At 39.0% G+C, this 16,898-nt stretch overlaps 1 protein-coding gene across 4 annotated transcripts in view; it reads right to left on the reverse strand.

The window, feature by feature from the left end:
* The window catches only part of inpp5a.1 (inositol polyphosphate-5-phosphatase A), a 276,218-nt gene that overhangs the window by 68,183 nt on the left and 191,137 nt on the right, over positions 1–16,898 (reverse strand). For 2 of the 4 annotated variants that reach the window (XM_031905069.1, NM_001016205.1), the window contains 2 exon segments: positions 13,599–13,658; positions 4,278–4,362 (listed from right to left, as the gene is read on the reverse strand). In XM_031905069.1, coding sequence (XP_031760929.1) covers positions 4,278–4,362; positions 13,599–13,658 — 145 coding nt within the window. 4 annotated transcript variants of the gene reach the window in all.

The following is a 16,898-nucleotide window of genomic DNA, read 5'->3' on the forward strand; positions in this document are numbered from 1 at the left end:
TGGAAATGTACAGTGTCCGCGGCACTTTGCATGGAGTTCAGTTACTGTAGAGTGAACACAAACCAAAGAAAGCCCCAAAACAGAAGCTGAAAAAAAAAATGTAAACTGTTCTCATGCTAATGTGTTACATTGCAGGTGGAATTCTGGTTTCCTCGTCTGTTCAATCCTGTGTGGTCCTCTAGAGAGGCTGCAGGAGGCAGGCAGCATGTAGGGTGTTCCATTCAACTGCTCACTGGGAGATTGATTTTCCGTCACTTGGAATTCATGGAAATGCTCATTAAAACCAATGGCACATGGCGCGATCCTGGGCGTTTTGCCACCCATTTAATAGCTGAGTCCATGGATGCAAGGGTGCACTGGTGTGTCAGGTGACTGTCACTGGTAAACGTGGCGGTAAGTGCTTTCAAGCGACCATGACCTGTCCTGGAAGCGCAGCTACAGACACTTGCCATTAAAAGCAACAATATTGTTTTTGATAGAAAAGGCAGACAGGGCAAATCCAGGGTTTTGGGTTCCAGTGAAGGTGGAACTAAATCTTTTGAAATTCACCCTTGTTCTGTGCTGCCACTTTTCTATGTAAAACTGCCTGACAAGCCCTTGCACGAGCGCTTTCAAGAGACTGCTGTAGCAGGCAACAGGGGTGATTTGGGGTGATCTGGCATATCTCCAAATGAAAAAAATCCCCCTGGGTGTCACTGCCCTAACGCACATCTTTACCAGAAACTCTTTGCAAACAGAGCTTAGAATAAAAGAGGGCTTCTGGTAATAATTCTACAAGTAAAAATAAATAGTAAAAGTGATACACCTGTATGTCACAGAATTTAAGCTTCCCGGGTCTAAACAGAAGGTGATTTAGAGCAGGTTAATTATCCGAACCCTGGCATTGTCCAAAACAGCCATAAACAAGGTAAGTAACTATGAAAATGCAGAGCAAACACAGCTGGTGCAGCAGTGATTAGGGGAATAATGGACCCGTGCTCTATGCCCACTATCTGGCCTGGAACAAAATAGAGACAATTAAAGAAGTGTGAAGGATCCAGCAATTGATTAGGTGTGCAAGGCAACAAAACAATGAAGCCATGTTTATTCTATAGCAGGGCCTTCTGTTAAAAGGGGAAATATAGCCTATTTTTAAGTAGGGTTTAGGTTCACTTTATTATGCTGTAATTGCTCCGTTAAACCTATTGGCATACTTTATTCAGCCCTGGGAGCCTTGTTTAATGGCCTCTTTTTGCTTAATCTGAAAGGCAGCCTCCATAACTGAACTGAAAAGATAACATGCTTCAAACTGTGCCATCTGCTTTGCAAATAATCATGAAAATGGTAAACCGCATTCTTGCTTTGAGTTTGTAAAATGTCAAAATCCGTAATTGAAACCCCAAAAAGAACACACAAACACCACACAGGCCGGTAGTTCACCCTTAAATAAACTTTTAGTATGATGTAGACATTGATATTCTGAGACAATTTGCAACTGGTCTTTGTAGTTTTTGAATGATTTAGCAGCTCTTCAGTTTGGTATTTCCGCAGCTATCTGGTTGCTAGGGTCTTTTGACCCTAGCAGCCAGGCAGTGGTTTGAATGAGATACTGAAATATGAATAGGAAAGGGCAAATAGGAAGATAAGTAAAAAAATGTACAATAACAATAAAATTGCTGGGGTCAGTGACCCCCATTTGAAAGCTGAAAATAGGCAGAAGAGGAAGGTAAATAATTTAAAAACTATAAAAAAAATATATATACAGTGGAGGAAATAATTATTTGACCCCTCACTGATTTTGTAAGTTTGTCCAATGACAAAGAAATGAAAAGTCTCAGAACAGTATCATTTCAATGGTAGGTTTATTTTAACAGTGGCAGATAGCACATCAAAAGGAAAATCGAAAAAATAACTTTAAATAAAAGATAGCAACTGATTTGCATTTCATTGAGTGAAATAAGTTTTTGAACCCTCTAACAAAAAAAGACTTAATACTTACTGGAAAAACCCTTGTTTGCAAGCACAGAGGTCAAACGTTTCTTGTAATTGATGACCAAGTTTGCGCACATTTTAGGAGGAATGTTGGTCCACTCCTCTTTGCAGATCATCTCTAAATCCCTAAGGTTTCGAGGCTGTCTCTGTGCAACTCTGAGCTTGAGCTCCCTCCATAGGTTTTCTATTGGATTAAGGTCCGGAGACTGACTAGGCCACTCCATGACCTTAATGTGCTTCTTCTTGAGCCACTCCTTTGTTGCCTTTGCTGTATGTTTTGGGTCATTGTCGTGCTGGAACACCCATCCACGACCCATTTTCAGTTTCCTGGCAGAGGGAAGGAGGTTGTCGTTCAGGATTTCACGATACATGACTCCGTCCATTTTCTCGTTAATGCGAATAAGTTGTCCTGTGCCCTTAGCAGAAAAACACCCCCAAAGCAAAATGTTTCCACCCCCATGCTTGATGGTGGGGACGGTGTTTTGGGGGTCATAGGCAGCATTTTTCTTCCTCCACACACAGCGAGTTGAGTTAATGCCAAAGAGCTCTATTTTGGTCTCATCAGACCACAGCACTTTCTCCCAGTCACTCACAGAATCATTCAGGTGTTCATTGGCAAACTTCAGACGGGCCTGCACATGTGCCTTCTTGAGCAGGGGGACCTTGCGAGCCCTGCAGGATTTTAATCCATTGCGGTGTAATGTGTTTCCAATGGTTTTCTTGGTGACTGTGGTCCCTGCTAATTTGAGGTCATTAACTATCTCCTCCCGTGTAGTTCTAGGATGCTTTTTCACCTTTCTCAGAATCATTGACACCCCACGAGGTGAGATCTTGCGTGGAGCCCCAGAGCGAGGTCGATTGATGGTCATTTTGTGCTCCTTCCATTTTTGAACAATCGCACCAACAGTTGTCACCTTCTCTCCCAGCTTCTTGCTAATGGTTTTGTAGCCCATTCCAGCCTTGTGCAGGTCTACAATTTTGTCTCTGACATCCTTGGACAGCTCTTTGGTCTTTCCCATGTTGGAGAGTTTGGAGTCTGCTTGATTGATTGATTCTGTGGACAGGTGTCTTTTATACAGGTGACTAGTTAAGACAGGTGTCCTTAATGAGGTTGACTAATTGAGTAGAAGTGTCTAACCACTCTGTGGGAGCCAGAACTCTTAATGGTTGGTAGGGGTTCAAAAACTTATTTCACTCAGTGAAATGCAAATCAGTTGCTATCTTTTATTTAAAGTTATTTTTTCGATTTTCCTTTTGATGTGCTATCTGCCACTGTTAAAATAAACCTACCATTGAAATGATACTGTTCTGAGACTTTTCATTTCTTTGTCATTGGACAAACTTACAAAATCAGTGAGGGGTCAAATAATTATTTCCTCCACTGTATATACAAACCACTGTCTGATATACTATAGTTTGAAGAAGTAATGCATTATGTGTTTTAACCCAACATTTTTCGCGCACTGCCTGGCTTATAGGGAACATTACCAACACCCCGGTCTAAACAGAACCCAGAGCTGCAATGTTAACAGATGTGGCTCCATACATCTGGAATACGTATGCATATTTTCATTTCTGAAGCACTACTTGTGATATTTGACAAGTTTGATGTGTTAGCATGTAATGAAAAGAGATACCTTTTCTACATACTGGTATCATATATGGAGGACTGACAGGTGGAAAACCCATTTTGGGGATTCATAAATGTCGTACAAGTGACAAATATCAGAACTGCCAGACAATGATGTCTGGTGGTTCAAAGAATTAGGTCTGCACTACTAATATTTTTATGTTTTACAGGGGTACATTATGCCCTGTATAACGTTCACCTGACTCCATATAAGGTTACGTGGATGAAAAAGTGTGAGAATTCCCCAATTACTGATGGCATTTAGGGAACATCAGAAGCAGGTAGCAGTGTAACTGATTGATACTACGCAATGCAAATGAATATCTGGGTCAAATAATTTCTCATATCAATGGTCTGACATCATGACAACCACAGCAGAAGGTAGCAAAGAGGCAGAAAGGTGACTAACTATGAGCCTGAGCCAGGCCCGGACTGGTATCAGAATAGTGACTGTCTATGGGATCTTGCAGCAGACCCTCAGGCATTTGCTAGAATCCACAGATTGCCAGTCTGGGCCTGGCCTGGGCTCAAAAACTGACTGGGAAAAAACAGAATCAGCCATTACAGATTCACATTGATGATAAATGGCTTAATATTAAATCATATCAACAGAGAGAAATGTTATATTGTGAGAAAAAAAAACCCTCTTATATACATTAGGACGGAAATGGCATACCTCGACCACCGATTTTAAATCCAGTCGAAAGTTAAAGTCTCCGAAGACAAAGAAGGGAACTTTTTCAAATCGATGGTCAGTAACACTGGAAAAAAAAATAACATTACTGTTAATTATACACATTCATTGGCCCACAGCTATGATCATGTAACATGGTGCCAGACAGATGCTTATAATTACAACGCTCAGCACATTTGGCCATCGGGGGATGCTGGGAGTTGTAGTTTAAATCATCTGCCCCATAACAAAACTGAGATTTGTTAGTAGTTTAAATTAAAGTAAGCAAAGCAGTTCCTGAACTGAAACTTAGCATAAGCTAGTGGAAGCTATATGACAATATCCTCACAACAAACTATTGGCCCTACGGCAAGTATCTCTGTAAAGGGCTGCTGTCATTCTCCATGTACAATCCTATACAGTGGTTCTGCTGGATCCCTTCCACCAATACCTGGTGATGCCAGGAGCTTGGCTGACTTGCACCCATGGACTTATGACACCTTTCTATGTATGTGCTGCCCAGCAATCAGGGAGGGGAGACTTTGCATGGGCAAATTCCTGGAAGCTAAAGGGATGGGGTGGGGGTCCACAATGTATGCTGCGCATAAAGCAATAATGCAACTCTGAGAAGCAAATAGGAAATGGAATGAGGTAAAAACTATGCAAAATAATGCCCATGACTCAAAATTATTGTAAGCAAGCAGACAAAAATTAACCAATTATTTGCCCATTATTAACCAATAACAACAGGATGTTCTTAAAATTTTGAGAAAAAGAAACAACAAATCACCACAATATTTAAAACGCAGATGCGTGATCTCCAAAACCTATTAGTAAAAGACCACAACCCTTTACATGACGCTAACTTCATAGGGAGGGCAAGAACCGTGGCGTTTGCCAGTTTCAGTAATTCATTTCGATTTTTGGCATTGCTCAAGGTCATTTACAGCTAACATAAAAATAATGAATGTTTCTGAAGTGGCAGAAAGAAATGAGGAACGGCTTTTTAAATAAATTGATTTTTCAAGGAAGGTATGTGCAGCTAATTTTTCCCCAAAGTCATTTTTTCAGAATTGACAGTTCTTGCCAAAGAAAAGCCACTTACAGCTTGTTACTAAATGGATATCACAAGTCAGTAATGATGGAGTCAAGAAAGACTGGGCCAGACGCATACACACACAAAAAAAAAATCAGTTAATTAAAGCTCAATTACATTACTCTTACACATTTAAGGATTTAATAAAAATGAAATGTTTCACCTCATTTATGAAGATCATGAACTGGCCCAAAGGGATTATCACAAAAAGAATAACTACTATGGCAGGGAAAAAGACTCAAGCCAAAAGGCACTTCTGTATTACAAAATATTTTAGCGCATGGGTTATCCAACACTTACAGCCCTGCCAAAAACATTCATGCTGTCGTCCCGTTCTAGGGAGAATCACTGGTCCCTTTCTTTGGGTTCCCTACCAGCAATCCCTTTCAGTTGCTTCTGTAGTGTGCTGCCTTATTTCCTAAACTGCCATGTATCTGTATCTGAGGCAACTGGCTGGGTAGGCGCACAGCTCTGGTGGGAAAACCTTAGGCAGGTACAATGTGCCACAGGAACTCTCAATTATAAAGGCACCACAGTTCACAAAGGGGAACATCCCCAAAATGTTGTGCACAAAGTCCTTTAATACAAATAATTGCCCCTGCTCAGAAAAAAGCTTTCTGTATCAGGGAAATAAGGGTAATGTATTAATATATGCAAAGATTGCTCCAGGACTAGGACTAGGTCAAATATTGCACTTAATAAACTACGTCACTACATGGAGTCAAACCCTAATAAAACTATACCTTGATAGTTTATATATTATGTGGCCTATTACCAAACTGGAATATATATATATATATATATATCAGTAAATATTGCCCTTTGATATCTCTTCCCTTGATGGGCTGTGTGCTCCCTCAGAGGTCACCTAACAGGAAAAAATGCATCCTTGTAGATTGTAAACTCTTTCGGGCAGGGCTCTCTTCACCTCTTGTATCGGTTATTGATTGCTTTATATGTTACTCTGTATGTCCGATGTATGAAACCCACTTATTGTACAGCGCTGCAGAATATGTTGGTGCTTTATAAATATATGTTAATAATAATAATAATAATAATCTCAAACGGTAACAGGAAGTAGTGTGGGAGTAAAAGACAGAACTTTGCCCATTAATTGGCTGATGCGGCCTACCATGTTTGTGTACACCTTAAATCATATTCCCAGGAGGCATCCCTTTGTAATAAAATGAAAATGGTTTATATAGATGAAGCAGGGTTTCACATGAGTTGTTTTATGCAATATACTTTTTATAAAGACCTACATTTTCAGGGCTATAGTTTTTCTTTTACAACAGAAACATAATTTTGCTTTGGTTTTGAATTATCAACACTGGCTGGTTGCTAGGGCAAGTGACTCCCTAGAAACTAGATAATAGTTTAAATTCCAAACTGCATGAATGTAAAACAAAAGTTAAACCATCCAAAAAAAGAAAAAGCATAAAAAATGAAAACCAACTGCAAATAATCCCAGAAGCTACAGGCTAGCTCATACAGTGAGTTCATTTCAGTGAAAATCTGTGGGTGTCACAATACAGCATTTTCACTGGCTTAGTAGCTCTACATTTGATGGGGAGACGCGCGCCTGATTGCAGGAATTGGTACAATAAAAACTTAGAGTTAGATTTTAAAGATTAGTGTCAGGAAAAATGTGCCGCTTATACCCAAAATAAATACTAAAAGCGGAGATAAATTAAAGTGGCTTCAGCCATTTTGCAGCTTTATGGCTGCAGCTAAAGATTTCAGGAATGCTATTACATGAAGAAGCCATAAGTTCTCCCTCTCAGGACATCCATTGGTCCACAACAACAAATGCATCATAACAATAAGCGGCAGGATAGCGTGATTCATATCACAAAGGGTGAACAGAAGGTTAACTAGTAACAATGTTATCTGGGTATAAAAATATCCACATACATCACAAAAGACTGCTCTAACAGGCAAATTTCCTAATGAAAGTGGGTTTCTTTAACCAGATCAGTAGAAGAAACAGAGTCATTTAATAACTTGTGGCCCCCCAGGATCTAACTACAGCCTATCAGTGACACTACATATCTAGTGTAATTATTAAATTATTACTGCTTAGAATACTTAACTGATGTCACAACTGGTGACAAGGTATTAGGGTGAAGACACACAGAGCTACTTAGAAGCAGCTACTTGTCACGGCTACTAAATGCCAGAAAATACCCTGCCATGGAAAATACTGAGAATTGTCTCTGCTAAAACACATCAAAAAGAAAGCCACTGATTTTGCATATAATTTGAAGAGCCATGAATATTCTGTAAATTATATCCTTATAAACAATTCTTAGTCATGTCATCAGTTGGTGCTTAGTGATGTAATTTCTGTTGGATGGCTTATTGAAACATGTGTATTATAATAAAGTACCCCTGCTGAATATTAAAAATGACCTTGGAGTTCCATGACCTGGATACATATTTTTATATTGGTCATGGAACTCTGAGGTGACTTTTAATATCCTTATATTTTACAAAAGGGGTACTTTATTCACTATATAAATAAAGCTTAGTGAGGATGCTTAGTGATGTCCTTGATGTCTCATGACTCACTGAAATTGTTTTATAAAAAAATGTAATCTTGTTGTAAAATATTTAACTATTAGAAGCCAACTTGGTGTTCTGTGACTTGTAAATGGCCATGAAATTCTAATATTTTACAGTAGGGTGTACAATATTCACTATTAAAACTTTCATAAAGCCTATGTATTGCAGCCTCTAGTTGATGAAATGCATCAGGATTTCTAGCTGACGAACAGTTGAAAGACTGCAGTTGGGGGGCAAAATGTTATCATAAAATATGGTCATATAAAGAAATCTTTAGAGCCATTGGCAAGGCTGGGGGGCACAAAACTACTTTTTGGAAAATAAATCCCTCAGTTATGCTTCATGGTGGTGACAATGAATTACACACACAACTGCGGTGTTAAAATTACATTATTTTATCTTTTTCAATCTTGAAATTGTTTTTGCTCAAGAAATGATGACCACCAAAATGTATCCCCTATACAAAAAAAACTCTTGCGTATAAAAGAGAACTTTTCAAAAGTTTTCTCCAGAACAGTTTTGTATTTTAGTGACTGGGAGGCTATTACTAGACTCAGTGAGAAAGGCTCAAGGAAAGGATCCTGTGCTGGAATCTCTCACTATACGTTTTCTCCAGCAGAATAAAAAAGAGCAAATAAATTCTTGCAATGTGAAAGTGGGAGGCGGCAGAGCATGATTCAATGTGACAAGGGGCACACTGATTTGGCTAAACATTCCTTAAGGCACTTTGTAAGGAGGATCAGCTGCATTATTCCCTTAATAGCCATGGCTAATGCAATAGCCCAGAGGCCTTTGTCCCAAGGAAAGGTATCAGCTGCAGGTCAGAAGGTAACATACTGTTTACACGATTATTTCCTAAAGCACTTATCTAGCATTCGGTGTGAAAGTTGACTTTACTTTTTGTAAGGAGCCCTCAAGAATTGAAGGAATGGGAAAAATTAGCCACACTGAGTTGGACCTGAATGGTTTGAGGTGGGAGGTCTGAGAAAGCCCCTCTGTGGCTCTCAGCGGGATACCTTATTAGTCGCGTCATTGCAGTTCATTCAAGCAAACCACAACAGTGTCACCAACATTCCCACACAAAGACAAAGTTCTTCACACAGTCTATAAACATGCTTTCTCTGGCCAATTCATCCTGCCTTGACACTGCTCAAAAAGTTCACTCTCTCTTTTTAAACACAGTTAAAAAAAAAATTACAAATAAGCAAGAACCATGCATGGATGATTTTCACAGAACAAGAGTAGAAGCAACCTGCAAGGCAGGCAAAATTCACGTTAAAATAAAAATGAAAGGGAGTTTCTTTACAATATGATGTTGTGGTGAGGATTTTTATGAAAAGGAGAAAAGGGACACAAGGTTTGCATTCCCTTTTACAGAATATAAAATAGGACTGTAAAATGTAATTACACTGAAGAGATGTCTAGGATATTTTCTTAGGTAAAGTTTCACTTACTTTACATCCTAAAAAAAACATTTACAAAAGCATTTGTCAAGCATGTGAATAAATCATTCTCAAACATGGCTGCCTCCAGCAACTCCAATTTGCAAGGTTTTGCCAAGCAACAATAATGCATCTTCCAGGACACAGTTTGGGGCTCTGTAATTGGATAGTGGGCCTTGTTTGAAGAAGCAATTTAGTTGGTTGGATTTAAATGGATGTTAAAATCTACTTTCCATTCATTTCTGATAGTTCACACAGGCAAAAAAAATAAAGAAAGTTGCATCTCTTCATAGTTTTTATCTGCTCCAATAAATCCAAAATATACGTATGCATAAGTGTATTAGTCTATATATATCCTGTTATCCAGAATGCTTGGGACCTGGGGTTTTCCAGATAAGGGATCTCTCTGTAATTTGGATCTCCATACCTTAAGTCTGCTAAAAATCATTTAAATATTGAATAAACCCAATAGGATTGTTTTGCCTCCAATAAGGATTAATTGTATCTTAATTGGGATTAAGTACAAGGTACTGTTTTATTATTACAGAGAAATAAATCCTTTTAAAAAATTAGAATTAATTGCTTATAATGGAGTGATATGGCAGATGGCCTTTCCATAATTTGGAACTTTCTGGATAATGGGTTTCCGGATAACGGATCCCATACCTGTGTATATATATAAAAATATATTTCATGTGTTTATATAAACAGATCACAGCTGACCACTGAAGACTAAAATGTCAGTAAGTTAGGGTCTCCCACAAGTGTATGAGACAGGTCAGTGGCTGACAGGAAGTAACCGGGACTTTATTCTCTGTTTTGAACATTGCAGGTCTCTTTTATCAGTGTTATTGACTGAATACTGCAATTTTAAATAGTAAAGTCCATCCCTCTGGCTTGTATGAGGTGCTGTGGTCACACACAAATCAACAACATGTGCACATTAAAAGAAAAGCTCTGTGTCTTTTAATCACATTCTTCTTCCTGTTACAAAGTGAACCCACATTATTTCCTGTCAGGTGATCAGTGAGTGACACACAGAGCATCACAAAATGGTGGCTCAAGAGAAAAGATGTAAAAAGGCCATAGTTATTGATATGTATATACAAATTTGACAAGATAATTTGATAAGATATTTATTAGGATATAAATCCTGCATTATGGGAAATAAATGTGGTGAGCTCTATTATCCCCATAGAAAATGCCTACTGTAGTTCTTTTATGAATAAGCACAGGCAAAGAGATATGTTCTACTCATATATTATGGTAAGGCATTTTAAAATGTCTGTCACAGGCAGATAGGAAATGTCATTTGTATATATATATATATATATATATATATATATATATATATATATATTATTATTATTTATTACTAACAAAGCTCTGCCTGATTATCATCATTTATTACCAACAAAGCTCTGCCTGATATAATCTGAACAGTTTAATTATTAAATAAATAGCAAAGGGAAATGCTTTACGGCTTTCTATTTTGTAAAAAAAAAAAAAATATGGCAACTTGGCATAATTTTCTAAGAATTAAACGAAAAAAAGGTAAGAATTTAAAACAAAGGGTGCTTCAGTTTGGTGACTGGGTAAAAAAAACAAAACAAAAAGGGCATGAACCAAATATTTAAGGGGAGATTCAGATGGCTAAGTCTTTAATCCTGTTTGTTTTTGCTTCCAGGAGCCTTTGAACCAGCAGAGTCCATTTAAATATAAATCTTCTGAAAATTCTAGGGCCCGATTGTTGGGAATCAGGTCACTTAGCATTGTGTCAGATCAGCAAGGTGCAGAGAGGGCTACGAAAGTCAGACACAATGGGGATTTTTGCATTCCAGCAATGTGCAAAGTATCACTGGAACACCCAGCTGGCCACTTGGACAACAAAGAAGACTTTCACTAGCCAAAGTTACTAAAGGTCGCTTGAAGGTTACTGGACCAAGTCGTACCCCGTGATAATCAACTTTGGGCTTTTTAAACTACATTATTTTATACACTATAACAAACATCTGAAGAGATACAAAAGAAGTTTAAAGGGGAACTCCAGCTACCTGAAAAAATGTCATTCTAAACAACTTTCCAATTTACATTGTTTAAAGATTTTCAGTTATTTGTAAATTAATTTGTAATTGGAATTTAAAGCAGCATCTGTCTGTCTCTTTCTATTCTCTGCTTCTGAATATAACTATGCAGCAAAAAAATTCAGTTCTCCTCAAGGGCTGTTTATCAGCTTTTGCTACTCTGTTTTTTATTTATATAAACTGCTTTTAACAGCAATTGCATTTAAAAATAATAAGAGTATTTACTGCTTCTAAAGTTAATGTATATTGGCCATTTGCTTCGAATTACATTTTATTTTATTATACTAAACAGATTGCTGGTGGAATTCCCCCTTTGCACACATCTACAGAAGGACAATAATATATTAGAGGCAGTTTATAGGGATGCTGAATGTGTCTATAGGATAGGCGTGTAGAAATAGTATTGATGGTATACAGGAGGTGAAGTCATGAATGATAAAGGAGATTTCCTTAAGAGTTTATCTCTCATTTAATGTTTCTTAAATAGGGTCTAAAACTTCATCAGCTTGCTGAGTACACAGGGGTATATTTATCATGCTGTGTAAAAAATGGAGTGAAGCATTATTGGTGATGATGCCCAGGGCAACCAATCAGCAATTAGACTTCAACAGTTAGAAAACCAAAGCAAAGCATCTGATTGGCTGCTCTGAGCAACATCAACGGTAATGTTTTACACTTTTTACACAGCATGATAACTATACCCCCAAAAGTTCCTTTTCTACAGAATTTATTCTCATGCGAAAGCTGCCATACTGCTTCCTTCTGCCAAAACATTCAATGACACTGTTCAATGACACTACTAAGATCAGCTGCACAGAGACAGTCCAAGAACAACAACAGGAAAGGTTCATTCTTTCTTATAAGACCATCAATATATGGCTGATAATCATATCAGCACCGAAACGGAGGCTTCTGGGTGATGTAGTTTAACAGCTGGATGGGTAACAACTGTGGCTGTCCAGTTGCTCTTATTGCTAAGAGCCGGATCATTTTTAACAGGCAATGGCTATCAAGGGATGCCAGGAGTTACATTTCTTGCTGGAAAATCACAGGCTTCAGATATTGTATCGGCATCACCAAATCTGTCTCCCAAGTTTATTAGTGTTTCTTTTGAAAGGCTAGCTTATTTCAGGTTTTACAGTGACTCCTAGTGGAAACCCTAGATATAGGTTTTTATTTAAAAAACAAAATCAGCATAATCTAAATATATGAATACTAAATGTTAAAAAAGCAACTGAGTATTATAACATAGAACACTCCACTGCAAGAACAGAACTATTCAGCGTCACACATGCATATTCCCATTCTATATTTTATAGAGGTGTGTGCGGGAATGGCAGATACACTGCAGTGTTCACATGATGGGTTAATCATTCAAGTTTATTAACATTACATTCAAAACATACTCAATAGACCCAGTTCTTGGTAAGAAAAACTCAACTGATTAGCCCATTTATAGTTGGCAGCTTATCTGCCTGTGTTATGTAAGGGTGTCCTCAGATGTGCCTGCCAGTCTGATATCTGGGCAATAATTGGCCACATTTTGATTGGGCATCAACTTGTTGAAGAAGTCCTTGACCCAAGAGCCTACATAACTCAACTTTGATATGATCAGTTGGCCCTAGGTCAAATGATCAGATCAGCCCAATATCCCCACATCATTGTGGTTCTTTACATGTATTTCAAGTTTTATAGTGCTTTACAGAAACAATAGCCCCCCTTTTGATATGAGCTCATGCAGTTGGGTGGATAAACACTAGTTGAACTTCCATAAATAAATATATTTGGAAAAAATATATATAATCTTGTGAAAGGTGGTGAAATGTTGAAATAGGCACTACATGATGTTGTGACAATAGAGACGTGTATTTGAATAAAGCACCCCCTGTATTGTAAAATATTACGGTATTATAAGTCACCAAGGAGTTCTGTGATGTAGGCCTCATGCTTTTATACAGGTCATGGAACTCCGAGGTGACTTCTAATATCCTCATGTTCTACACCAGTGGGTATATTATTTATTATAAAAATTGGAAACCATAGGAAAAAATAGGAAACCATGATGGGCTGCCACCAACTTACACAGACCATTTCCTCCCCCCAATGGGCTGCCAGTCTCATTCAACCCCTCCCTCACCTTGTTCCATGTTGAAGTGATGGATTCTGGGACTTCATGTCTCTCTGCATTCCAGAGAATCTGTGCAAAACGAACCATCATTATTATATAAAAGATACTAAAGTGTATCGGTTGCTAAATAATTATTTTTGCTCAAGTTTGATATAAATGTGAGTGCGTCATAAATCTTCCGACCACAAACAACTAAACCATGTTGTGTGTCAGTAAGTAATGACTTATGCTGTTAGAGCAGGAAATATCTGTCAGTGACTCACAGCAGGAGTGTGTTGGTTACACCTGCCAAAAGTTAGGTTGAGGAACACACAAAAAGAGCTTAAAACTTATAAGCAAAGCATTTGTTAAACAGGTTTATTAAAAATTACACCAGACTACACAAGCTATAATACATGCTACACTAATCACTACATTAAGTATGAGCAGTATTCTGGTACTTTATTGACCTTTGAATTGCTATTTTGAAGTGTTTTAAAAGGTTCCACACTTAAGAAACAGAAAATAAATTAGTGTGTTCATGTATAAACATCACCATAACCACGTTACAATAAACATTGTGCTGACTGCCAAGAAGGAGCATGTTTACTAGAAGCTGATCTGGTCTTGGCCACTAATGTGCATACTCCTCGTCAGCGTTCGGTGAGGGGTGGAGTGGACATGGAGAGGAAGACTATGACACCTGCTAACTGCTCCACAACTCATAGGAAGGCTGGTAAGAGGGAACAGAGTCATTTAGGGGGCAGGTTGTAGAAGACCAAATGCACTTAACCAACATTGGGTACCTATACAGGCCCCCTGCCTCTACAGGGCTCCTACAGGTGGCCATACATGTAAAGATCAGCTCGCCTCCCGATATCCCCCACTTATGGGTGGGCTTAACCAACTTAACCAACAAAGGGTACCTTTACAGGACCCCTGTCTCACCAAGCGAGCGCATCTTCTCCAGATATCCCCACCTTCGAATTCTAAAGACTGTAATGGGCGCAGTTGCCCCTACATGGGCCGATAAGCTGCCGATTCGGTCCAAGGGACTGATATGGGCAGCTACAATCGGCCTGTGTATGGCCACCTTAGTCTGCTAAGTGGGTAAAAGCCCTTTAAGACCAGATTAGCTACAAAGTGATAACAAGCTGCAGGATCAAGCAACAGATCCATAAATATATCTGGCTGGAGCATGACTTGGCCACACATCTTAAGAAGAGAAATGTGTTTTTGCACTGGCTACTCTGATATAAAAGTTTAAGACTATTAATAACATAAAAACCATTTTCACAGGTTGAAGCCTCAAATGAGAAGATGAAAGTTGTTGTCAAGAGGAGGAGGTAATTAATTTGGCACTTTAGAGGATTTGCTGGGCCTTTTGATGTAAAGCGCTTTGTCCATTTTTAATTTCTGTACTGCCGGTTGGTGGAAAAATAATGGTCCTGTTTTGTTAAATTAATAGCCTTGTCAGCCGCTATTTAGGTGAAAAGGAAAACCCTATCAATTTAATATACTTAATCCACGAGGGTAAAAAATCATGGCAAGAGATATAAAATCTCATTTTCCTGAGAGTAAGAGATGTGTGGCTTTTTAAATATGGGGTATTCTTATTATTGTACACAGCATCCTTATCTAACCCACACGTCATTGCTATAGCAGATGTTTTTTTGTTTACTGTTTTGCTTTTATGGGTTTTAGAAGAAAACATCTGTGTAAAGGTGGCCATACACGTGGCGATCTGACGATGTTTCGTACGACCATCGGTCGCACGAAACATCGTAAGATCCGCCACACACCATTCAGGGCTGAATCGGCAGGTAAGGAGGTAGAAACAATAGGATTTCTACCTCCTTCTGCCGATTCAGATCTGATGGGAGAATTTTGGTCAGGCGCCTTCTATGGCGCCCGATCAAAATTTTCCAACTGGTCCGATCGGCGAGTTGGCCGATATCAGCAGCTTCCTGCGATATCGGTCGACTCACCGACATACCATACACGCACCGATATTATCGTACGAAACCTCGTTTCGTACGATAATCGGTGCGTGTATGGTATGTCGGTGAGGCCACCTTAAGGCAGAGATTTTTGCAGAAAGCAAGACCTTTGCAATGTAGGAAATCTGGGGCCCTCAATCTGTGGGGTCAGGATAACATAAATCTGCCATTAGGCTATAGATTTGCCAGCATTGCCAAGGCACCTCCTCTGCAAAAAGCCCATCCCTGCAAGATGTTTTATGCCATAGGGGACCTTCTGGGGCCCAGGCATATATCTCTTCATTCCTATGCAATAAGCAGCCCTCCTATAGGGTGTGCATCTGTATGTTCATGGCCTGTTGCAAAACAACTAAACCACAAGGCCTAACTGTGAGGAGTTGACATTTACATGGCATTATGACATGAATTGCACAGTCATTGTTGATGAGAACACGGACTGATAAAGCAAAGGGGCTTGTGACGGGAGAAGGGGGGGAAGAGTGACAAAGACCTCCATAGGCAGAAAAGGTCAAGGATCTTTGGTGGGTTCTCTACAATGGTCTTTAAGGGTGATGTCATGTGCACAAGCTCTGGTGTCGCCACACACTATACTGAATAAATCCCTCGCATGGGGCATGCAGTGACCCCTAAAATCTGCTCCCACAACCATGAACGCAAAGGCAAAATAGCCAAGCAGCGACGTATACGATATATGGGAATCACTGAAGCGACTGACACTTGTGGAATACAAAGAGTTAACGCGACTGACAAATAGTAATCGTTTGCCGAGCAATCAAATCTATTATTTATATTGCGGGGTGATGCATGTGGGTATTGTTCATGGCTGGCAGGGACAGAAAAGAGGTTCATCTCATTTTCCTGCAAGATTTTTTTTTGATGCTCAGTGCATTTTTCTAAATGAATTCTCAATGTAACAGTTCTACATTAATATGAATTAACAACTGACCGATTTCCAAGAAAAGATGGATAAAGAGTTCAGTGGAAGTGCATGACGTAAAACCAGGACCCCTAAAGCCTTTGTATAACTTGCTCTCATTCTGCTGTACCCAAGGAACAGAACTGCTGTATGATTCTGACTGTACACCAGCTCTGTGCCAATGTTGTAGCAGTGACCTCTGCTCTCTCACAGACAGAAGGAAAATCCCACGATCCAATGCATGTGTACTGCCGCTTTAAGGGGGGGGGGGTTGCCCTATGCCTCAAGACTAATGAAATAAAGAAAGTTAAGATTTATTGCCTAGGTCCCCTCTTGCCTGATGTGTATGGTTAGGTTTTATCAGGGCGAAAGTCACCATTTAATTCATTTTAGCCAGCAATTATATTAGAAATT

Source organism: Xenopus tropicalis, chromosome 7 (genome assembly GCF_000004195.4).
Source record: "Xenopus tropicalis strain Nigerian chromosome 7, UCB_Xtro_10.0, whole genome shotgun sequence".
NCBI classification, from domain to species: Eukaryota; Metazoa; Chordata; class Amphibia; order Anura; family Pipidae; genus Xenopus; species Xenopus tropicalis.